Below are 23418 nucleotides of genomic sequence, written 5' to 3' on the forward strand. Positions count from 1 at the left end.
GAGATTGAAGAGCCATCTGCACACAGCCCCCGTCTCTTCCCCCAGCTTTGGAGGGATTAAGGTCACAGGGCGGGGCCATAACAGGGTCGGATGGGAGGGTGAGGAGGGGTGAAGATGGGACACTTGTGGGCCAGAGCCTGGCAACAGAAAAGGCACTGATTAAAAAAATATATATATACATATACGTATATTTATTTTACAAAATATATACCAGCACCAGAGGCAGAAACTAAAATAAGAAAAATGATAATCGTTTTCCAAAAGTATCTGAAATTTGAAGTATGCAGGAATAGACGTAAGATAACATACGTGCAAGATCTCCACGGGAAAAAATTATCAAATATTATCAAATGATTAAAAGGGATCTAAATAAATAGAGAGAGAGATTAAATTTACTAATTGAAATAGTCAATAGTATGAAGATGTCAATTCCTCCCAAAGTGATCCAGAGATTTAATGCAGTCCCAAATAAATTTCTAAAGATTTTTCCTTGACATTTGACAAACTAATTCTAAAATGTATGTTGATATACAAAAGACCTAGAAAAGCAAAATCTTTGAAAAATAACAAGATGGAAGGACTTGCCATATTAGATATCAAAACTTGTAATAGAGCTAGAGTAATTAAGAACAAAATAGAGTTCAGAAACTCTGTTTTGTCCCACATGATTTAATGACAAACGTGGCACTACTGATCAGTGAAGACAGGGTGGTCTTTTCAATGACTGGTGGTTATATGAATGTTTACTAGGTAATTATTCTCTGGAGTGTACACATATGTATAACATTGCTGCTGCCAAGTCGTGTAAGTCGTATCCGACTCTGTGCGACCCCATAGACGGCACCCAACAGGCTCCTCCGTCCCTGGGATTCTCCAGGCATTAAAATAAAGCAGTTATTGAATGCATGAATACTAGTGACTGTAGCTTACATGGTGCTTTCTTACTGTATTATGTATCACACACAGTTTAACAGCTGCTTTGCATGAATTAATTCTGCTTTAATCCTAGGAAACAGGTACTATTAATAGTCCCATTTTACAGATGAGGAAACTAAGACAAAGGAAGCTATGTAACCTGCCCACTGTTGCACATTTAGCAGGCTGCGGAACTGAGACTCAAACCTGGTTGCTTTGTGCGAAAGCCCCTGCCTAATTAACTTGTACACTTTTACAATCTAGAAGTTGAATACCTTAAAAGGAATGAGTCAAGAAGCCTCTCCCTCTCTCGCGTGCTCAGTACAATCCCTTGCGCACTTGGAAGAACGCACTGGGCTGTAGGCAAAACAAAACAAAACGGAACCTACAACTCCCAGAAGCCGTTGCGCGCTCAAGCGTGCACGCGCTCATTCACACCAGTACGACAGGCATCCGGCTTGCGTCAAACGCGCTCTCGGGACTACACTTCCCGACTGTCCTCGCGGAGCCCGTGACACTCCTTGGACCGCGAGCGGGGAGCGGGCTTTCCTCAGCTGCGCCTCTCTTCCTCGGACCCGGCCCTGGACCCAACCTCGGACTCCAAAACGGCTCCACCATGGAGGAGGCGGACCGAATCCTCATCCATTCCCTGCGCCAGGCCGGCACGTAAGGACACAGCCCCCGCCTACCTCGGAATGCCCACATCCGGGACTCCAAAACTCCGGATCCAGTCACCCGGGAACCTTAAAACCCCAGACCTTAACATCTAGGGATCCAACCTCCAGGACCCTAAGACCCTCCCTCCTCCATACACACACACACACACACACACACAGACACACACACACAGACACACACACAGACACACACACACACTCCCAAACCTTTGACCCCTACACTTGGTAAACCCCAAACTCCAGGACCTAGGCACCTCGAGACCTTAAAACCTTGCAATCTCAAGGCCTGGGCTCCTGAAATCTGTGGATCTTAACATCAGTACCCTGGAACCCTGATATCTGGAGATTCTAAAACACCTGTATCCTGAGAACCAAGGAACTTAAAACCCTGGGGTCCTGGCACTCAGGGACTCCAAAGCCCTCTGGGACAGGATACTTGGGAACCTTCGAACCTCTTTTCCCAACACCTAAGGCTTTTAAAATTCCAGGACTTTAAAATCTGGTGTTCTTAATGCCTGGTGACCCTGACACACTGGGACTCCTGCATTTGAGGGTCCTAAAAACCCAGGATGACAACATGTAGGGAGCTTGACTTCCAGATTGCTTGAGACTAGGTGTTCTTGATATCCAGGGACTCTGACATTTGGAACTCCTGAAAATCCCAGCTTCCTGACGTCGAGTCTCAAAACCCTAGCAGTTCAATATCTAGGAGCCCCTGACATGCAGGGAACATGATATCTGGGGATGCAGAAACCTGGAGACCATTCCATCTCTTAGGCCTTCCCAGACCCCAGGCATTTGGGACTTTTAGGCATAGGGAAATTTGAGATTTTTTTGAATTTGGATCTCTTCCATCCACCATTCTACACTGAGGTCTTAGGACCTGAGGACTACCTCCCACTACCACCACCATTTTTAGTTTTACAAATGGAAGTCAGCCAGCAACACTGAGGACCTTTCTGAACTGTGTCCATCCTCACCATCCCATCCCAGTATTAGGGCTTCCAGGAGACTGCATGGCTATGCCTCATCCCTGTTTCCTGACTGCTCCCATCCCCCTCATTGAGCCTGCCCCCTTCTTCTTCAGGGCAGTTCCTCCAGATGTGCAGACCCTGCGAGCCTTCACCACTGAGCTGGTGGTAGAAGCTGTGGTCCGCTGCCTGCGTGTGATCAACCCCGCTGTGGGCTCTGGCCTCAGCCCCCTGCTGCCTCTTGCCATGTCTGCCCGTTTCCGTTTGGCCATGAGCCTGGCTCAGGCCTGCATGGTGAGTGCCTTCCTCCCGATATACACAGCCTCTTCCTTCCTCCTTTACAGTCGCCAGACTCCTTTGAAACTCTTGACTTTCCTCTCTGCTACCTCCCCTTGTGACTTAGTGGTTAAGGCTGCTGGCTCTGTGGTCAAACTGCCTAAGTAATTGAGACCCTGGCTACAGCACTTGCTGTGTGTGACCCTAAACCCTGTAGCCCTCAGTTTTCTTCTCTGTGAAATTGGGATGATGAAAGTAGAGTTGTTAGGATCATCAAATGAGTTGATCCAGTTTGCACCTGGGTGACTCCTGGCTTCCATATTTTGAGCTTAGCACCAAGTACTTTTCTAAACCCTATAATATCCACTTACCAGTTCTGAAACAGCCCTGTTTGATTAAATGCTCAGGCTGAAATTAACCACCTTTTCTCTGATTGGCCCAGCCTGGATCCTATGGTCATCCCTATAGGGCACTGTAATTAGCTACTCTTTCAGAATCACATGGAGTTGGGGGAGGGAGGGTTATTCAAAGGAAGATATGCTGGTTAATTTAAACAGTGTCTGCACTAAAACTTCTCTCTGCCCTGTTAGCCAGATAGGCTTGATCTGGCTTCTTGCATTCCAACAGCCTGTGGCTATGTAGTGAATGTCTGCATACCCAACATACCCAGTATTTGGTGGTAGAGGGCCAATAGTGTTAACTACAGTGAAACTTTCCACTTAGCCCCAAGGGACAGAGTGGTCAGGTTTCTTGAATTTGTGCCTTGCTTGTGCAGTTTCTGTCTCTGAGAAATAGGCCTCTACCCAGCCTTCGGCTCTCAGGTTCACCTAGCTCTTAGGTGTTCTTGGGTTCTTCTGTCTGGGGCTTTTGGTGGCCTTCGAGACAAGCAGTCTGTCCTCTGGCCTGGGGCTGTCTTCTTGAGAATGGCACTTTATAAGGGGGAACGTGGGTCCTCAGTTTGTCTAGATGGGGGCACAGTGGGACATGTTGAGGAGGGGCTGGGGCTTAGGCTTCCCCCAGTTTTCTGTTACCCGCTTCTTTCAGTGTTGTTTCCCACTGGATTTGATGGTGATCTACTTTTCTGCACACTACCTTTAGTGTGGGGAAGAGAGAGTGGCTTTTTCAATGATGGAGAAGTTCACATAATTGTCTGGCCCCAAAGTCTTGCTTTGGCTTGAGCAGCTAGAAAGCCTGCCATGTGTCCGACTCTTTGTGACTGACTCTTTGTGACGCCATGGACTGTAGCCCGCCAGGCTCCTCTGTCCATTGGATTTTCTGGGCAAGAATACTGGGGTGGGTTGCCATTTCCTTCTTCAGGGGATGCAAAAGCAAGTAGAGAAAGTTTCTTAACTCAGCTGGGTGCTGCTTCTGTAGCCCACCTTGGCTTAGCACTGCCACCTTCTGGTGTCTGCCTTGTCATGTGCCCTACTGCTGACACTGCTTTCTGCAACTCAGCCACCTCCATATTTTGGTGTCTGTCATTTCACACACCCCACTCCTGGAATGAGTTTCTGTATCAGTCACAACTCTTTGATTGCAGGTGTCGGGAAAAACCCAAAGTAAAGTAGCTTAAAAGACAGTGGTTTTCACACTTTTTGTCTGTGACCCTCTGAAATAAATATGTCCTACATTGTGACCAAATACACATATGTCTGTATAATAACGATGTTATATATAATCGTGATGTTTTCTGAGTGTTGCTCTGTGCTGGCTGTTGTGGCAACTTGGCATTAAGCCATTGAATTCTTGAGACAGCTTTCTGAAGTAGGCACTGTTGGTATCCTTTTACTCAGGTGAGGATTGTAAAGCTCAGAGAGGTTAAGTGATTTGCCTGTGGTCACAGAGTTGGTAAGAAGCAAAGCTTAGATTTGAATCCAGAAAGTCTGCTTTCAGAATCCATACAGCTCCAGACCAGAATCTTGATGGGCCTTTTTACCACTTAAGTGAAAATGAAAGTGTTAGTCACTCAGTCGTGTTTGACCCCATGGGCTATAGGCTGCCAGGCTCCTCTGTCCAGGGGATTCTCCAGGCTGGAGACAACTCACTGGAGTGAGTTGTCATTTCCTCCTCCAGGGGATCCTAATCCAGGGATCAAACCCAGGTCTCCCACATTGCAGGTAGATTATTTACCATCTGAGCCACCAGGGAAGCCTTTTTTTTTTTTTAACCCCTTAAAGCATCCACATAGAAACAGTACTGTCAGCCCCATTTTACAGCTAGAAACTGAACTGGGTGGTTAAGTAACGAGTTCAAAGCTTTATAGCGAGTCAAGTAGCACAGGCTAGATTTCAGCTGCAACCTTTTTGACTCCAAAGCCCATAGTCTGTTTTAAAACAATTATTTACTGTTTTATGGAGGTCACTTTTTATCAGAGTCCAGTCCAGACACAGAAACCCTAGCAGTAATTTGAATAGGGAAAATTTAATATGAAGAACTGTTGCCTTTTGACACTACCTAGACACGGGTCCATATGGCATTGCTCTGGGTTCCCATCGTAACTTAAAGGGGAACTTTCACAGTGTCCGGAGCCCTTGATACCCTACAGATGAAGGAGGAGGTCCTTGAATTCCTTGCAGCAGGTACCCACTTAGGTGGCACCAACCTTGACTTCCAGATGGAACAGTATATCTACAGAAGGAAAAGTGATGACATCTACATCATAAATCTGAAGAGAACCTAGGAGAAGCTTCTGTTGGCAGCTCATGCCATTGTTGCCATTGAAAACCCAGCTGATGTCAGTGTCACATTCTCCAGGAATACTGGCCAGTGAGCTGGGCTAAAGTTTGCTGCTGCCCCTGGAGCCACTCCTGTTGCTGGCCACTTCACTCCTGGAACCTTTACTAACCAGATCCAGGCAGCCTTCTAGGAGCCAAGACTCCTGGTGGTTACTGATCCCAGGGCTGACCACAAGCCTCTCACAGAAGCCTCTTACGTTAACCTGCCTACTGTTGCTCGATGCAACACAGACTCTTCTCAGCAGGATGTGGACAGTGCTATCCCATGCAACAACAGGGGAGCTCACTCAGTGGGTCAGATGTGGTGGATGCTCTGTGCCTGTGTGGCATGATCTCACGTGAATACCCATGAGAGGTGTAGCCTGATCTCTACTTCTACAGAAATCTTGAAGAGATTGAAAAGGAAGAGCAGGTGGCAACTGAGAAGCTGTGACCAAGGAGGAATTTCAGGGTGAATGGTCCACTCCAGCTGCAGCTCAGCCTGAGGTGGTGGACTGGTCTGAAGGTGCCCATGTGCCTTCTGTGCTTATTCAGCAGCCTGCCACTGAAGACTTGTCTGCAGCTCTCACTGCCCAGCCCGCTGAACGGGGAAGGACAACTACCGAGGGGTCTTAAGGTGTTCTTCTACAAACTCTTAAAATGGAAATTCAGTTGAGAGAAAATAAACAGTTTCTTAAAAAAGAACAAGAATTGTTAACTAGGTGAAAGATGGATAATTACTGAAAGAGTAAAAGAAATCTCCAAGGTGTGACAGAAGTGACACGATACCTTGAGAAGTCTCATGTGCACTCCAAACCACTCACCTGGTTACCCTTACCTGGCTGCTGAGAGGGGGATTACTTTGATTAGTTTCTTGTGTATCTTTCCAGTTTTTCAGAAAAAATGAAGATATAAGCAAATATAAATATATATTATTTCCCCCCTTTCTTACATAAAAGAGAACATATACCTAAATTCTTATCCTTTCTCCCCTCTTGCAGCATATCCTGGAAATCATTTCATATCAGACAATAGAGCTCTTCCTCATTTTTTCCCTTTTGCAGTGGCAGAGTAGTTCATTATATGTATGCACTGTAGTTTATTCAACTACTCTCCTATGCTTGAACATTTAGGGAGTTTCCAATATTTTGCAAATAATGCTATAATGAATAATCTTGCACATCTATATTCATCAATTGTTGGAGGCATATCTTCATGGTAAACTCCTAGAAGTAGGATTGCTAGGTGAAAGAGTAAATGCATGTGTCATTTTGTTAAATTTTGCCAAATCACCTTCATTGGGATTGTTTAATTTCTGTATTCCTGACAGTAGTGTATGAGAGAGTATCTGTTTCCCCACAGCGTCTTGCACTGAGTAAGTGTAGTGTCAGAGTGATGCCTGTTCAATAGGTGAGGAATAGTATCTCCATATAGTTTTCCTGCTAGTTTTGCACTTTGAAAAACTTTTGAATTTAAGGAAAAATGAAAATAGAAACATAACATCTTTCTCCTACTTTCTATACTGTTAACATTTTACTTCATTCTTTTCTATCTGGGTACACACACACACATTTCTTTTCTAAACCATTTGAAAGCAGCAGACGTTGTGATACTTCATACCTAAAACTTTCAGTGCACCTCTCCTAAGTATTGATAAAAGGACAATCACCAGTATAACCGTAGTACCATGGTCACACCCATGAAATTGAATATTGATAGAATAATAGTATCTAATATTTAGTACATGGTCAGATTTCCTCAGTAGTTACAAAGATATCCTTTACAGCTGTTTTTTTCCAATTACAGAATCCAATCAAGGATCATACATTTTATTTTACTGTTATATCTCTAATCTTCTGTATCCAGCAGCAGTCCTTCTTAGTTTTTCTTTATTTCTTTTTGCGATGACCCATGTCTTTGAAGCGAGGAGGCTGGTCGTTTGATGGAATGCGCACAATCTGATCTGATTGTTTGTTCATGACGAGATTCAGGACTGGGGCAGTACCTCTGTGCCAGTGACAGTATCTCTCTACCCAAGTGGAACTTCGGGAGAACATAATGTCAGTTTGCTCCAGATCAGTGATACTCACATTGGGGCTCAGTGTGCTTTCAATTCAAGTCTCCCTTGTAAGTGAGGTTGGACATGTTTGCATATGTTTAAGGACCATTTTTTCATTCTTTTTCTGGGAATTGTCTATCTGTTCCTATCTTTTGCCTCCTTTGCTGTTGCACTACTGGTCTTTCGGCTTGTGTGGTTTTAGGCACTCTTTATATACTGGGTGGGCTTCCCAAGTGGCACTAGTGGTAAAGAACCTAGCACCAGTGGTAAAGCCAGTACAGAAGACAAGAGTTGGAGGTTTGATCTCTGGGATGGGAAGATCCCCTGGAGAAAGAAATGGTAACCCCCAGTATTCTTGCCTGGAGAATCTCATGGACAGAGTAGCCTGGTGGGCTACAGTCCATAGGGTCACAAAGAGTCGGATACGACTGAAGCAACTTAGCATGTATGCTATATACTAGGTAGATTCACTCTTTGCCTTTGATATGTTGATATATGGGAGAAACCAACACAATATGGTAAAGCAGTTATCCTTCAATTAAACATAAATAAATGTTTTAAAAAAGAATGCAGACAAGAGGCTGGATATGTGACAGCCAGTTGCAACATCTTAAATTTAAAAAAAAAAATCAACTCCAAATACTATTTTTCCCATCTTGTTGTTATGCTTTTGACTTTCTCATTATATTTTTTCTTTAAAATTTTTTTTGTGTATTCAGAAACATCTTCTCTTTTATGGCCTCTGGATTTTGATCATACTTAGCAAGGCCAGAGCTTTAACTTTAAAGTTCTGGAGGCTGTGGGGAGCCAAGAGAAAGTTCAGGGGTGGTGGCTGGTGAAAGCACGGTAGCCTTTGCAGTCTCTGCCCTCGGCTCTCAGGTCAGGACGATCCTGCCTGCCAGACTCACAGGTGTCACCCTTTCCAACCCCCAGGACCTGGGCTACCCCTTGGAGCTTGGCTATCAGAACTTCCTCTACCCCAGTGAGCCTGACCTCCGAGACCTGCTTCTGTTCTTGGCTGAGCGTCTGCCCACTGATGCCTCTGAGGATGCAGACCAGTCTGCTGGTATGGGGTGCCTGGGGTGTGGTGGAAGTGAGGGAGAGAGTGTTGTGGGGCTTGAGAGAAGAGGAAGGGGTGAAAAGTTTGACTGGTGGGGGTGGAGTATGTGTCTTAGGGAGAGCTAAGCAGGAGGACTAGGGTGGGGAGGGGGATACAGGTCAGGGGGAGGGAACTGGGGCTTGGGCTGACCCAGGTGGGGAGTTGGTGCTGGAAGGGTCCTGTGGCCTTACCTCCTGCCTTGCCTGCCCCCACTCTAACCACACTGGCCTCAGTGATGCTCCTCAGACACATCAGGCCACTCTAGCCTTAGGGCCTTTGCATCTGCTGGCTTACTGTCCCAGGTAACCTCATGGTTCACTCCCTTACCCCTTGGAGTTTCCTGTTCATGTGTCACCTCAGGGAGGCTTTCCCTGGATTGCCTTGTTCCAAACGATATCTTCCTCTCACTGGTCCTTAGCCTCCTTTCCTGACAACCACCTGCCAGTTTTCTACATTGTACCTATGACCTCGGTCATGCCTCTATCAGCCTGCTGCCCTGGGAGGGCAGGAGGATATTAGTTTGTTCACTGAGGTAGCCTAAGGGTCTAGAATGGGGACTGGTACAGAGTAGGCGCTTAATAAGTGTTCCTTGAATGATTGTGAAAATGATAGCTACATAGATATGTATCTCTGCGAGGGGGTCAGGCTGCTCTCCCAGGGTATATGCATTTTTGGAGCTGTGGCATTGTCACCTGATTGACATCCCCTCCTCTCTCCCCTAGGTGAATCTGCTATCCTCCGGGCCATCGGGAGCCGAATCCGGGACCACCTGGCCCTGCCCTGGGTCCCACCCCTCCTTCGCACTCCTAAACTACAGTACCTCCAGGTGGGACCCCTCAACTCATGTTAATATTGCTTGTCACTGCCTTGCCTGCCATGTCCCCAGTTGTTTGCTCAGGTTTTTGGCCCCTTCCCTCTGCCCCCCACAACCGAAACACAATTCACCCTAGAGGCTCTCTGATTCTGCTCTCCCACCAGGGCTCAGCCCACCAGAAGCCTTTCCATGCCAGCAGGCTGGTCATGCCTGAGTTGAGCTCCAGAGGAGGTGAGCAGGAGGCTGTGGAGAGGGGCCGAAGGGAGGGGCAGAGGTGGCCTGCCTGTGTGGTGAGGCTGGAGGGCTGGCTGACTCTGTTGCTCCTCTAGAGTCCCGGGAGTTCCAGGCAGGTCCCCTGCTGCTACCAGTTCCCACCCAGGTGCCCCAGCTGGCTGCCAGGGCGGCCTCGCTCCTCGAACACCATGCCATCCAGCTTTGCCAGCACACAGGCCGGGACCGTGCTGGGGACGAGGCGTGGGGCCACCGGACATCCCACCTCCCCGCCCAGGTACTGCTTGGTGCTTGGCCCCCGCTGATGAGACCACTCCTCCCCGCAGCTCCCATTTCATTTCCCTTTAGTCCTCTGCCCCTCTCCTTTCCCCACTTTGTCCCTTTCTTCCATTGTTTCCTCTCTGTGTGCAACTACCTGGTTCCCTGCCTGAAAGAACGCTGGAGCCAGAGAGTCAGTCTTCACACAAGTCAGCATGGCCCCTCGGAGCTTCGGTGTCCTGCCCTGAGACATGAGTGGTAATGCTGCTCTCCTCCGAGGGTGATGTTCCACCGAAGGTTGTGCACGGGCAGCCAGAGCCATCAGGATCTCCTCCCTTTCTCCCTGCTTCTGTTACCTCCCTCCTGCCCCCAATTCGCTTCCTCTTTCTCTCTGTCGTCATCACCAGTTACAGCCTCCAGATCTCTGACCATCTCTTCCCACCACTGACTTTCTCGTTCTGTGGTTTTGCTGCCCCCCTGACCACTGTCTCATTTCTGTACTGTCTCCCCACCTCTGTCTACCTCTATATCTGTGCCCATATCCCCTCTGTCCACCTCAGTGTCTGTCTCCATCCCCTCCCCACTTTGTCTACCTCTATAACTGTCCCCTTCTGCCTCCCCCACTGCCATTTGTTTTGTCTTTATCTTTTTCTCTCATTTTAAAACTTACAGGCACTTCAAACACAGAACTAGAGAGAGTAGTTTCATGAGCCCTATGGCCCTGTCATCCACCTTCAATTAAAGCATTTTGCAGGACTTCCCTGGCAGCCTAGTGGTTAAGACTCCGTGCTTTCACTGCCAGGCCCGGGTTCAATCCCTGGTCAGGGAATTAAGATCCTGCAAGCTGTGTGGTGCAGCCAAAAAAAGAAAAAAATCCAAGCATTTTTCCAATCTTTCCTCATCTCTTCTTTATTTTTTGTGTGTATTATTTTAAAGCAAATCCAAGATACCATGTCATTTAAAAAAATTAATTTATTTTAATTGGAGGCTAATTACTTTACAATATTTTAGTGGTTTTTGCCATACATTGACTTGAGTCAGCCACGGGTGTACATGTGTCCCAGCTGGTGCTCTGGGACAACCCAGAGGGATGGGGTGGGGGGGGAGGTGGGAGGGGCGTTCAGGATGGGGGGACATATCATGTCATTTTAACTCTGAATACTTAGGTAGACATCTTGTAATTCAAAAGGGCATTCACTTTTCAAAAATAAATTTTTAAAATTTGTTTATTTTTGGCTATGCTGGGTCTTTGTTGTTGCGTGGGCTTTTCTCTAGTTGTGGCAAGCAAGGGCTACTTTATAGTTGTAGTACGCAAGCTTCTAATTGAGGTGCCTTCTCTTATTGCAGAAAATAGGCTCTAGGCATGTGGGCTTCAGCAGTTGTGGCTCACAGGCTCTAGAACACAGGCTTCAGCAGTTGTGGCTCACAGGCTTAGTTGCTCCATAGCATGTGGGATTGTCCCAGATCAGGGACCAAACCTGTGTCTCCTGCATTGGCAGGCGGATTCTTTACCACTGAGCCACCAGAGAAGCCCCAGGACATTCACTTTTTAATGCAACCAGCAGGCCATCTTCACAGTTAAGAAAATGAACAGTGACCTCTTAATACTATCCAACACTGAGTTCATAATCAGATTTCTCCAGTTGTCTCAAAACTGCCTCTGTTCTCATATCTCTGCTCCACTCTGCCTCCGCCCCCTTCTTTTCCCAGCTCATCTGACTCAGTCTCCAGTCTGTCCGCACATGTCCTTTCAGTGTTGGTCTCTAATTTGGGGGCTGCAGGCTTCTCTCCCTTCCCATAGCCTCCTCCAGCGTGGAGAGCCGAGTGGGTGGAGAAAAATAGGGCTGTCCTCAGGGAGCTCCCAGGCTGGTGGGCCCAGACAGTGGGGCCGGGTCCTCTTCTTGGAGAGGCTGGAGGGTGGGTGCGACTTGGGGGTGGCCCTTTGTCAGGCAGCTCCCTGGTGGAGGCATGGCCTCGGGTACTCAGCAGACCTCCACCCCCTTCCACTGTTTCCAGGAGGACACACGGGCTCAGCGGCAGCGGCTACAGAAGCACCTGGCTGAGCATCTGCGCCAGACCTGGGGCCGGCCGGGGCCCCCCCAACAAGCCCGAGACCTGGGAGAACTGCTGCAGGCCTGGGGTGCTGGGACCAGGCCTGGTGCTCCCAAAGGCTCCCGCTTCACACATTCCAAGAAGTTTACCTTCCATCTGGTAGGTGGGGCTAGGGCATGCTGATGGCACCAGGGTTGCTGTAGGTATACACACCACACTCTCTCCACACAAGAGGCCCCTGTTCCCACCAGACCTGCCTGCTCCCCACTGGGGTGGGTACCCAGAGGAGTCCCCTGGCTTCTTGGGAACTTCTGTGGAGAAAGGGTCCAGGGGTGGGAGACGTGTAAATGTGTAGGACTGCTCTTTGTGCAAAGCTCAGCTTTCTCTGGAGAGTTTATTCTGGACATCTCTTCTTGGATGGTCACCCGGAGGGGCCCTCACCCCTCTCATGGGCAGGTGGGCAGGAGCTGTGTCAGGGTCAGGGAGATTTTTTATAAGCAAACACTCCAGTCTAGGGTCACAGAGAGTGCCTTGATCCTCACACGTATTCCGACAGCCATCAGTGCACTGTACATGAGTACTGCTGGGAGGGCACCGACAGGAGGTTGAGGTTGGCTAAGGGCCCGGGCCTTCCCACAGCCAAGATGCTCCTTCCTCCCTCCCCAGGAGCCTGAGGCCCAGGCAGCCCAGGTGTCAGATGTGCCGGCCACCTCCCAGCGGCCTGAACAGGTGAGCAGAGTAATGGTGGGTGGGGTGGTATCCTGGGCCCTTGGCTGTCTACTGGGCCTGACACTCCCACCCCGCCTGGCCTGTGTCTACCAGGACACGTGGGCAGCCCAGGAGCAGGAGCTGGAGTCTCTTCGGGAGCAGCTGGAGGGGGTGAACCACAACATTGAAGAGGTTGAAGCTAACATGAAGACGCTGGGAATCAACCTTGTGCAGGTGAGGGTGGGGGAGGGGCTGCCCACTGAGGTCGGGCCTAGGGTGCTTAGAGGGACTTGTGGGGGCTGAGGGTACTCTGTAGAGGTCTGCAGATGTCAGAAAGGTTCATGGAAGCCATTGGGGACCTGTGGGACTCTTGAGGGTTCAGGAGAATCGCGGGGAGTGGGAGCGGGGTGCGGAACCTGTAGGAGTTAGAGGTGCCTTGCTGTCTGTGAGAGTCGGGAGGGGTGTGACTGTCCATGGGCACTGGAGGGGCCTGTGGGCCTCCTCGGGGCTTCCAGGGGAGTCAGTGTTGAGGTCAAGGAGTCAGAGGGCTCTTCTGTGGATGCCTGTCTCTGCTGCTATTGGGAGGGGTCTGAGGGGCCTATAGGGGCATGCTAAGTCACTTCAGTTGTATCTGAATCTTCGTAACCCCATGGACCATAGGTCCTCTGTCCATGGGATTTTCCAGGCAGAAATACTGGAGTGGGTTGCCATGCCCTCCTCCAGAGGATCTTCCTGACCGAGGGATCGAACCCCCATCTCTTGCATCTCCTGCATTAGCAGGCGGGCTCTTTACCACAAGCGCCACCTGGGAAGCCATAAGGGTTAGAGGGATGTATTATCATCTGTGGGGGTTGGGCCAGGGCTTTCTAGGCCCACTGCTGGGCTCCCCCACTGACTGGGAGTAAGGGTTTCTGGGGTGCCAGGTGGAGACCGAGTGTCGGCAGAGTGAGCTCAGCATCGTGGAGCGTGAGCAAGCCCTGCGTCTGAAGAGCCAAGCGGTGGAGCTGCTGCCCGATGGGGCTGCCAACCTCGCCAAGCTGCAGGTGGGGCTGGTGCTGAGGCTGGACTGGGAGGGTTGGAGTTGAGCGGGCCCAGCCTCTGTTATCTGCAGCCCCCCTCCCACCATCACCCTCTAGCTTGTGGTAGAGAGCAGTGCCCAGCGGGTCATCCACTTGGCGGGTCAGTGGGAAAAGCACCGGGTCCCGCTCCTCGCTGAGTACCGCCACCTCCGAAAGCTCCAGGACTGCAGAGAGGTAGGTGGTGGGGTCCCAGACCACGGGTGGGGCAGGTTCAGTCCCTCCCTAGGGGGCTAGTCCTGCGCTCTGCCTCACTACCCTCTCTCTGTGGGACCCTGGCAGCTGGAATCTTCTCGACGGCTGGCAGAGATCCAGGAGCTGCACCAGAGTGTTCGGGCAGCTGCCGAAGAAGCCCGCCGGAAGGAGGAGGTCTACAAGCAGCTGGTAAGACCCGTGGAGCTTCCCTGATGGCTCAGACAGTAAAGAATCCAGCCACCAATGCAGGAAACATGGGTTTGATCCCTGATCTGGGAAGATCCCCTGGAGGAGGAAATGGCAACCCACTCCAGTATTCTTGCCTGGAGACTCCCCATGGACAGAGTAGCCTGGCGGGTTACAGTCCCTGGGGTCGCAGAGTCAGACATGACTGAAGCAACTGACCAACCAACCACCAAAGACCTGTGTGGGGGCCTTGGGTGGCTCGGAGTGGGGGAGGTGTGGGTCCAAGAGGAGCACCTGCTGTCTCTGTGTAGGTGTCAGAGCTTGAGACCCTGCCCAAAGATGTGTCCCGGTTGGCCTATACCCAGCGCATCCTGGAGATTGTGGGCAACATCCGGAAGCAGAAGGAAGAGATCACTAAGGTACACCACTGTGGCTGTGGAAGGTGGGTCACGCAGGCAGACGTGCCCAAGGGCAGGATGTGTGTTGAGGGTGACACAGGGACCTCACACCCTATGGAAGGCAGAGCTATCTGTCCATACTTGGCACAGCACAGCCCCACATAGTCCATTCCAGCCACCCCTGAGCCTGTCTAAATGTGACAGCATGAATATGGCCTCAGCTGGCTGGCTGCCTGTCCCAGACATGGGCTCACGGGTACCCTGGTCTCTGCCAGATCTTGTCTGACACAAAGGAGCTTCAGAAGGAAATCAACTCTCTGTCTGGGAAGCTGGACCGGACGTTTGCAGTGACTGATGAACTTGTGTTCAAGGTTTGGGGCAGGCTGGGCTGGGTGCAGGGGTGGGGTGGGTGGGCTTGGGCCAGGTGTATCTTGTAGTTACACTGACGTTTGCGCCTGGCTTCGCCCCATGGAAGGTGAAGTCAGAGGAGTGGGAAGGGATGGCCTTGTGGGGAGAAGGTGGGGGTGGGGTGGGAGCGGGGCAGGAACAGCCCACTGACACCTTCAAGATCCCCTGTTTCATCAGGATGCCAAAAAGGACGATGCTGTTCGGAAGGCCTACAAGTATCTAGCTGCCTTGCACGAGGTGAGGGGAAAAGTGTGCCTGGGGGCTGGCTGGGGAGGAGACAAATTTGGGTATAAGCCTTCCACTCCTGCTGTCCCCAGAACTGCAGCCAGCTTATCCAGACCATCGAGGACACAGGCACGATCATGCGGGAGGTTCGAGACCTGGAGGAGCAGGTAAGGCCAGGGGGTGGGAGGGCTCAGCAAGGCAGGCCAGGGGACAGAGAAGCTGTGGGACCAGACCTAGCCAATGGCTTGGGTCTTAGCCCTGCCTGTTAGTAACTGGTTGTGTGACCTGGAACCACCCAGTGGCCTGCTCTGACCCCCGCCTTCCGTCCTGAGGGTCCTCATACCTGCCTCCAGGGCCATCGGCAGAGGCTTCAGCTTAAGTATGGGCTGGGTGATCCTGCCACACAGCCAAGGATGCTTCAGGTGGATGGGTGACATCTGCTAAGGCCCGGTGGTGGAACAGAGTAGGCTGTTATTGGGGCAGGGGGTGGGAGGAGCACAGTGGGGCCCTGAGTGGCTGCAGTGGGGTGTTGGCGGCAAGCAGGAACTGGGAAGGGTGCCCTGCGTGCTGAAGGGCTGCGGTTCACATTGCCTTAGATTGAGACGGAGATGGGCAAGAAGACCCTCAGCAACTTGGACAAGATCCGCGAGGACTACCGAGCCCTTCGCCAGGAGAATGCTGGGCTCCTGGGCCGGGTCCGCGAGGCCTGAGCAGCCCCACCAGAGGTCTGCCCCCGGCCTCAGGCAGGGATATGGAGTGCTGGTGGCACTGGCCCTCGCTATGCCCTCTGATTACCATCCAGTTCCTCCTGCTGCAGCCTTGGCCCCAGACCCTCGCCCACCTCACCCCGACCCTTATCTGGGGCAATCATCCAGAGTGTGGGAGCTTGGCTTCAGTTTATTGTGGAGGGCATGGGGCGGGGGTTGGGGTCTTGGATCTCAAATAAATGAGGGGCTCTGTCTGCAGTCAAAGCTGAGGCATGGAACAGGGTGCAGGGCTCAGGGTGGGGGAGGGGTGGGTGGCAGGTGAGACACTGGATACATTTGGTGAGTTGGTGTGTGTAGCCCTGGGCATCTGCCTGGGACTGCGGAGGCCCCTCAGGGTGCTGTGTGGGTGTGCATGTGCACATGAGACATGCTGGTGAGTTCAGAGTCTGTGTGACCAAGCATGTTTGTCGGGAGCCATGCGTTACCGTGTGTGACCTGCGTGCATGCGTCTGGGTGGCTTTCTGGAGCCTGACTTCCTGAAGGTCCTGAGGCTGCTTCTGTGCTGTTGTCAGGGCCTGCCTCATGTGACACTGCACCTGTGGGCCTGGAAGCCGGCTGTGGGTATGTGCTTTGGGGGACGTGTGTTGACTCTGTGTGGGTGTGACTGTGTGACTGCAAACTTGAGGTGGTGTGAGTGTACTGAGGCAGGCTCTTCATGTTTTGGGGGTTTGTATCGAGTCCAGGGGACAGGATTGTGACTCTTATGTGTCCTTTTCCAGTTCCAAGGTCAGCTGTGAATGACTGAGGCAGGCTGTGTGTGTGACTGGTTGTGAAGTCTCAGTTTGGCTCAGGAGCCCGTCACAGGGGGCTGGGGAGTGGGTGCAGGGCTGGGCCTGGGCATCCTTGGTGCAGAGCATGTGATCCAAGAGGGTGGTCAGCTGGGGAGTGGGGTCCCTGACTGGCAGGACAGTGCACACCTTACTTCTTGGTCCCTGTGGGCATGTCCAGGGCTGGTCACCCCTGCCCCCAGCCACTTCGATCCCCTCCCCTGTCCTCCTTTCTCTTCTTGGCTCTGAGATCAGGGGCCAGGTGTGGGGTTGGAACACCTGCTGGGCCTCTGGCTCCTCTTCTTGCGGAACTCAAACTCATCCACGGTCCACACAGCCCCCTTCTCGCTCTCCACGCGTACAAAGCACTTGTGCAGGCTCAGGTTGTGGCGGATGGCATTCTGTGCAAGGAGGACCAGCCAGCCAGCCGGGCCAGGGCCAGGGGAGTGGGGGGATCAGGCAGTCATGCACTGATGCCAGCAGTGCCCACCCCAAACTGACCTCCTGCCCTTTCACAACACGCCTCCAAGCCCCCTCCCAGGCCCACCTGTGGTGGCATTTGAGGCCCTCCCAGCCACTCCCCCATCCAGAGGAACTCACCTTCCAGGTGGCCGGGTGGTTTCTGAAGAAGGCAAACATGCGTGTAAACCAGTGGTAGATCTCGTTGAGTGTCCGCTGCTTCTCAGGAGCCTCCAGGATGGCCTGGAGGTTAGGGGGTGTGTGGATGAGGGGAGCTGCTCCCCCAAATGCAGCCTGACAGGGGCACTGGCCCACCTTGGGCTGGCCTCTGACCTGAGTGGAATTGTGGGGACAGGGGAAGGGAGGGAGATGGTGAGGGGAGACGGGTCAGAGACAGGGTTAGAAGTGGAGTGGGGGTGGGGCTGGGATGGGGTTAGGTGAAGGATCAGGGCTGGGGTTGGAGTGGCGTCAGGTTCAGGGTCAGGGCTGGAGTGAAGTTAAATTTCTGGGGTGGAGTTTCCCGGTGGAGCTCTCGGGATGGGGGTGGGATGAGATTTCAGGGTTTAGGAAGTTTAAGGGCCAGGGGTGGGGTACAGGTAGGGGTTTGGAAGGAGTGAAGGGCCCGGCAGAGTTAGAGGTCAGAGAAGTGACTGGTTAAGGGTCAGGCTGGGGATGAGCTGGGGTGAGTCAAGGTGAGGGGTGGGATGACGTGTAGCATTAGGTCAGGAGGCAGAGATGGGCTTCGTTATTTTATGTGTCTGGATTGTAGTTAGGTCTTGACTGTGTGTGGTCATTTAAGGATCAGGGATGGGATTGGATGTGGAGTGAGGCTGAGGGTCTGGGAATTTGATCCGCTTGGATTTAGGAATGGAATTGCATCAGGGGTCGGTGATCATGGCTGCAGTGAGCCTCTGGGTTTGGATGGGGTGAGGCAGGTGAACGAGTGGCGTTGTGTAGGGTTAGGTGTGGGCCTGGGATGAAGGTCCAGGTGGGATCTGGTGAAGCCTTGGGGAAGGCATTAGGGAGATTAAGATGAAGGGGTTGGGATGGGGTGAGGTGAAGGGTCAGGTATTACAAGGAAGGGGTTAGGGGTGGGATCTAGCGGGGGGATGTCTTGACAGACTGGGGTACGTCAGGGCTGAGGAAGGAGTTAGGGTGAACCTGAGGTGGGCATAGGGGAAGGGGCAGAGATCAGATTAGTTTGGGGGCCCAGGAGGCAGTTAGGCATGGGGTTGAGGTGGTCGTTAGGAAAGGGGTGGATTTAAGGCCGGCTCTTGGCTTGCCATGGCTTGGATAGCAGTTGAGGTGTGGGTTTGGGGTGTAGATGGGGGATCACATCTAAGGCATGGGTTTATTCACACAGGAGCCCCCCTGGGGGTGTTCGGTGAGGGGAAGGTCCTCCACCCCAGCCCTCTCCTCCTTCTCCTCCGCCTGGCACCCCACTTACCCAGCGGATGAGGGTGGCATAGGTGAAAGGGGGCCGCATGTTGTGGAACTTGAAGTAGTCCATGTTGTGGAAGAACTCTGTCAAGAGGTGGGGAGGGATCAGGTGCCATCTGGGAACTCCTCACTCCCTCTCCCACCCTCTGCTCTCCACCAGCTGTCGAGTCTGCATGCCTGAAATCCCACCGTGTACACCGCTTTCCAGGATCACAACCACTGTTGGCTAAGCACTCTACGTAAATGATACCATTTCCTCTTTACACTGCTCCCACCACTATAGGGCTTATTCTTCCCAAGGTTTAAAAGTAGTAACTTCCACACCAAAGGGATGTAACTGGTTAAGTGGCGGGGCCAGGAGGGCACTCAAAGGTCCTGATCCCTGTTAAACCCATAGCCCAGACCTTGTGGATGGCAGGGCAAGGTGAGCTCGGCAAGTCACCCTGCTTTTTCTTGGTGGTGGGGAGACAGAGTCCCTGGGAATTACTAAGCTAGCTCTCTCCCTCCTGATGACCAAATGCAGTGAGTAGCTGAAGCTCAGAGTGAGTGAGTCCCAACCTCCAGGGAAGACAGGGCTAGACATCTGAGACCACAATGGGGGCTTAGAGGCCATGGAATTCCAGAAAGGAAGCTTTTGCAAGCAGTTGCCATTTCCTAAAGGCTGGGTGGCAGTGGTAGGGAAGAGTGGTCCCCTACCTTGTACCAGTTAGGGAGATGAGGGGTCGGGGGCACAGTGTAGGACACGCACCACCCTTACCTGGGAATGTGCTGTTTCCATGGCTGCCCCAGAGGTGCCTCCGCACGGCAAACAGGCCATCGGGGGCCTCCTGGGGTCCTGGCCAGGCCGGGACGGTGGTGCCTGGGGTGCCAGTGGCTACGATACAGCAGGAACCCTTGTCAGATGATGCCTGGGGGAAGAGGGAGGGGCTGGTGACCCAGAAGCTTAAACTTTCCACTTTAGTTTTAAATAAGTGTTTTTATTAACAAAAGCAAGAGTGTCTTCAGTTCCACTCTGATGTAGAATCCGATGAAGCAGCACAAACCATATTTATTAGAGTGGAGGTGGACAAATGGGTGTAGAGCACCAGTGATGGGGCCACAAGCTAGGGTTGAATTGGGCTCTTCTGCCACCCAACTGGGACCTTGGGGAAGTCACCCAAGCCTCCCTGGCCTCAGTTTTCCTCATCTGTGAAGTGGGGATGATAGCAATACCTACCTCACACAGGCATCATGAGGAATTAAATAAGGTAACATCACCAAAGTGCTCAGAAACAATGCCTAACACCGAGGGCTGGCTTCTATATGATCGCTGCAGGTGCCCAGGGCCTGGCACTTTGTTTAATGTTCTGCAATCATTATTTTGAAATCTGAGCCCTGCGATTTCATTTTGCACGAGGCCCTGTGAGTTATATAGGTGGTTCTGCCAGCAGCATGTGGTCTGTGTTCAGTGTTGGGTGATTTGCTGTTGCTTTGCTAACTCAAGATCATGATGTCTAGGGATCTTAAGATCAGAGAATTTGTAAGCAGAAAGCGACAGATTCCCAGGTCTGGGTATGTTTGGAGCTGAGGACAGGGGCCCAGAGATCCCAGAACCTGGGTGCAAGGATAGGTCCCCTGCCCCTTGCAGGAGCCTCTCCCACTGCCCAGCCGTCCGTGCCACCTGTGGGTCTGGGGTGGCTCACCGCAGATGGAGCCTTGGTTTGGGCCATCTTCCCAGCCAGATGGGCCTGCATAGCACCCAGCTTCTCCTTCTCCAGCACCAGCTGTGAGGACAGGCACAGAGTGAGGCCTCGACCCGCTCTTTCTCCTCCACTTCTTTGCCCGGGCTGTGGTCTTCCCTGGGAGTGCCCTGCCCCCTTCCTTCAGGCCAGGCCCCTTCCTGGGTGAGCTTGGCTCCTGGCATGGGGTGGACTGACCATTTACCACGCCCCCACATCACCTGTTGCTCCAGAGATTGCACCACCTCCCTCTGGAGCAGACACTGCGCCCTGCCCTTCTCATCCAGGAGATGGTCTGCCTGGCAGTGCCTGGGTAGGGGGAAGAGTCCACGTGGGTGACCATGGTGGGCCCAGCCTTCTGGCTCAACATTCTGAGGGGAAAGGGCTCAGACTCTGGGAGGAAGGTCTCTTCAGAGTCTCAGCCTCCCTCCCCTCTGTTGACCTCAGTCTCCCTGTCATTCCTTCAACACATGCCACTTGGCATCTGTGGCCAGGGTGCCGGAGATGATGATGGATGGGTAGTGAGCTGAGAGCGGGCCAGGTAAGTGAGAGTGGGAAAGGCATTCCAGATGGAGAGGACAGCCTGTGCAAAGGCCTGGTCATGAAGACAGGATGCACTGAGTTGCCACTGATAGTTGGGTATGGTTGGAGAAGGGGGTGGGTGTGAGATAGAATGTGTATGTGTGTGTGTGTGTGTGTGTGTGTGTGTGTGATGGGGCTGAGAGGAGGCAGCAACAGCCACTGTGAGGATCTGGGACTTCGGGGATCAATAAAATCAGGCTGGTGTATTGGCATGACAGGGTAGCAGGGCAAAGCAGTTAGGAGTGTGGATTCTGGAGCCTGGCTATTGCTCAGTAGCTGGGTGATCTTGATCAAGACACTTAACGTCGCTGGCCTCAATTTCTTTGTCTGTAAAATGGAGGCAATCATAGCACACACGTCTATTGTGATGCCCCATTATACAGATGAGGAAATAGGCTCAGAGAAACTAAGTAATTTGCCCAAGATCAGAGCCCGTGAGTGATGGAGTCAGGCTGTGAACCCACAGTCTCAGGTTTTGCCTCTTTCATCTTACTCCCTATCAGGATAAGGCCTGAGCTGAAACCAGCACCCCCAGACCTTCTCCCACAAACTGTCCCCTACCCCCGGACCAGAATGGGCCTAGTGGGCCTGGCTCACTCACTTGAGGAAGTCTTCTGGCTCCTTGAAGACCTTCTCACATCCGGGCCACTTGCAGACACCATTTGCCAGCAGTGAGTAGGAGCCCTGGGGCACAGTCAAAAGGGTGCTGGGGGGACAAAGAGTGTCAGGGGCGGGGGTGGCAGGGCAGGGAGCCTTCCCAGCCCTGCACACTGACCTGTCTTTCCTAGGCATGCCAGGGCTTGGGAAGGTGCAGAGCAGTGCTGGCTCCCTGGACACCCACTCCAGGCTGGCCACGTTGATTCCTGCAGGGGGGACAGGGCACCTCTGGGTGCCAGGCTCTGAAGCTTGGCCCCAACCGGGCCTCTCGTTTTGAGCTTCCGACCCCCTCTGAGTTTAGCAGGCCCAGACTCCCGGGGGCTCTGTGGTCCCTAACCTCCAAAGCTTCTGTAGAGCAGCTCAAAGACTGTGCTGACATTTCGACTAACTTTGCAAAAGATCTGTGGTTCTGGGATTTTGACATTCTGCGTCTTTAAGATTCTGACATTTTTGAGAGGTTGGAGTTTCCAAGATGATAAGACCTGACCCCTCTGGCCCCCCGAGGGCCGTGATTCAGCAGCCCACACTGCTTTAGTTCAAGGATTGGGGGCTCTGGGGTTCTGTGGAGCTGCAGGGTACAGTGTTACCAGGTGGCAGGCCGGGCCGGGCCTTGAGAGAGAAGAGCCCCGTAGCAGCAGTGGGTGGCGGGAGGCTGATCATAGCTGGGCTGTCCAGTGGGCGCACCTGCAGCACAGGGGTCCGGGCATGGGCATCCACCGTTGAGAGCTGGGGGCACATGAGGGTTGTGGTTCAGCCTGGTCCCCTCCCCAGTTCTCCCGCCTGCTCCACCCTCCCTACCCGTGCTGAGCTGGTACCTGGTGCACGAAGTGTGGCCTGTCCTGGAGGAGAGCCTGCAAATGGGGCGAGGGACCCAGCCGAGCTCCAGAGGGTGCCACCATGACAAGGGGTACTGTGGGCATCTGGGGGAAGGCAGGTGGATGACATGCTATCCTTATGCTCGTTCTACACGTCTAATCCCTATACTCCTCACTGCAACCCTGCCTACTAGGTACTATGACCATCCCCATTTTACATATGTGGAAACTGAAGCTCAGGGAGATTGGGTGACTATTTCAAGGTCAAGCCAGCTAGTAAGTTTCGGAGCTGGCTTCCATCCTGTCCCCTTACCTCCGTGGGCCCCCAGCCCTTTGTTACATGGGGGTGGAGACACACACAGCTATGCCTGTGGGATGATGATGGGGTCTCCTCTCCTGAGATATGGGTTGGGAGGTCGGCGAGAGCCTCGAATCTCTGAGACCTGCTATGTGGGGACTTTCTTGGCCCTGTGACATCTGCATAAGTCACAGACTTGCCTGGGACCCAGAAAACCACTTCCTGTGCCCCGGCTGGGCCCCCCCTCCCAGTGCCACAGTAAAGGTCGGCACCTGTAGGCCCAGGTGCCCCACCCTGCCTGCCCTATCCTGGACCCTAGGCCTTACCTGCAGCTGTGATGGTGGCATGGGGTTCAAGGAGGAAGAGGAGGTGTGGGCCCCGCTTCGGAGATCCCGGCCTTGGAAAATTGTCCCCGGGCTCTTGGTGCCCAGCTGGTCTGAGGCCTTGGGTGCAGCCCTCCAGCTGGGCGAGGCTCCTGGGGATGGGCTGAGTACCAAGGAAGGGGCCAAGGGCTTGGCTGGCCTGGGGTTGGGCATTGGGTCCTTGTTCAAGGGCAGGCTGCAGGGACACAAGAAGAAGGAAGTTACATGTGTGCTGGGCTGTGCATGTACGAAATACTTAACTGTTTGAACCATGCGGACACCCCCTCTGGT

At 52.5% G+C, this 23418-nt stretch overlaps 2 protein-coding genes and 1 pseudogene across 3 annotated transcripts; 2 read left to right on the forward strand and 1 right to left on the reverse strand.

The window, feature by feature from the left end:
- The first annotated feature begins 1440 nt into the window (after positions 1-1440).
- CCDC22 (coiled-coil domain containing 22) lies at positions 1441-16112 on the forward strand. The gene is made up of 17 exons (XM_068962605.1): positions 1441-1581; positions 2680-2857; positions 8546-8678; positions 9434-9537; positions 9690-9756; positions 9855-10033; positions 12031-12225; positions 12733-12795; positions 12889-13008; positions 13698-13817; positions 13911-14027; positions 14133-14234; positions 14543-14650; positions 14905-15000; positions 15215-15274; positions 15355-15429; positions 15859-16112. Exons 1-17 carry the CDS (start codon positions 1532-1534, stop codon positions 15970-15972), a joined length of 1881 nt encoding a protein of 626 aa, XP_068818706.1. The 5' UTR covers positions 1441-1531; the 3' UTR covers positions 15973-16112.
- LOC138071021 (small ribosomal subunit protein uS2 pseudogene) lies at positions 3763-6189 on the forward strand (annotated as a pseudogene).
- Positions 16113-17047: 935 nt separating the features above from the next.
- FOXP3 (forkhead box P3) lies at positions 17048-23301 on the reverse strand. 2 transcript variants are annotated; one of them, XM_068962860.1, is made up of 11 exons: positions 23092-23301; positions 22468-22572; positions 22240-22378; positions 21771-21858; positions 21597-21701; positions 20635-20722; positions 20378-20458; positions 19453-19603; positions 18703-18779; positions 17397-17498; positions 17048-17197 (listed from the first exon to the last, which is right to left on the reverse strand). In XM_068962860.1, exons 1-11 carry the CDS (start codon positions 23299-23301, stop codon positions 17048-17050), a joined length of 1296 nt encoding a protein of 431 aa, XP_068818961.1. The 2 variants fall into 2 exon arrangements, with proteins under 2 accessions (XP_068818961.1, XP_068818962.1); XM_068962861.1 differs by lacking the exon at positions 22468-22572.
- Between the last annotated feature and the right edge of the window lie 117 nt (positions 23302-23418).

The sequence above is a fragment of the Capricornis sumatraensis genome, chromosome X (genome assembly GCF_032405125.1).
Source record: "Capricornis sumatraensis isolate serow.1 chromosome X, serow.2, whole genome shotgun sequence".
In the NCBI taxonomy this organism is placed as follows: Eukaryota; Metazoa; Chordata; class Mammalia; order Artiodactyla; family Bovidae; genus Capricornis; species Capricornis sumatraensis.

Coding starts and splice junctions, on each gene's coding strand:
- FOXP3 (XM_068962860.1), bottom strand. CDS start 23,301: ATGCCCAACCCCAGGCCAGCCAAGCCCTTGGCCCCTTCCTTGGTACTC. Junction 21,859..22,239: donor CCGGCCCGGCCTGCCACCTG/GTAACACTGTAC, acceptor TCCCCCCTGCAG/GAATCAACGTGGCCAGCCTG. Junction 17,499..18,702: donor ATGCCACCCTCATCCGCTGG/GTAAGTGGGGTG, acceptor CCTAACCTCCAG/GCCATCCTGGAGGCTCCTGA.
- CCDC22 (XM_068962605.1), top strand. CDS start 1,532: ATGGAGGAGGCGGACCGAATCCTCATCCATTCCCTGCGCCAGGCCGGC. Junction 1,582..2,679: donor TCCCTGCGCCAGGCCGGCAC/GTAAGGACACAG, acceptor CTTCTTCTTCAG/GGCAGTTCCTCCAGATGTGC. Junction 13,818..13,910: donor CCAACCTCGCCAAGCTGCAG/GTGGGGCTGGTG, acceptor ATCACCCTCTAG/CTTGTGGTAGAGAGCAGTGC.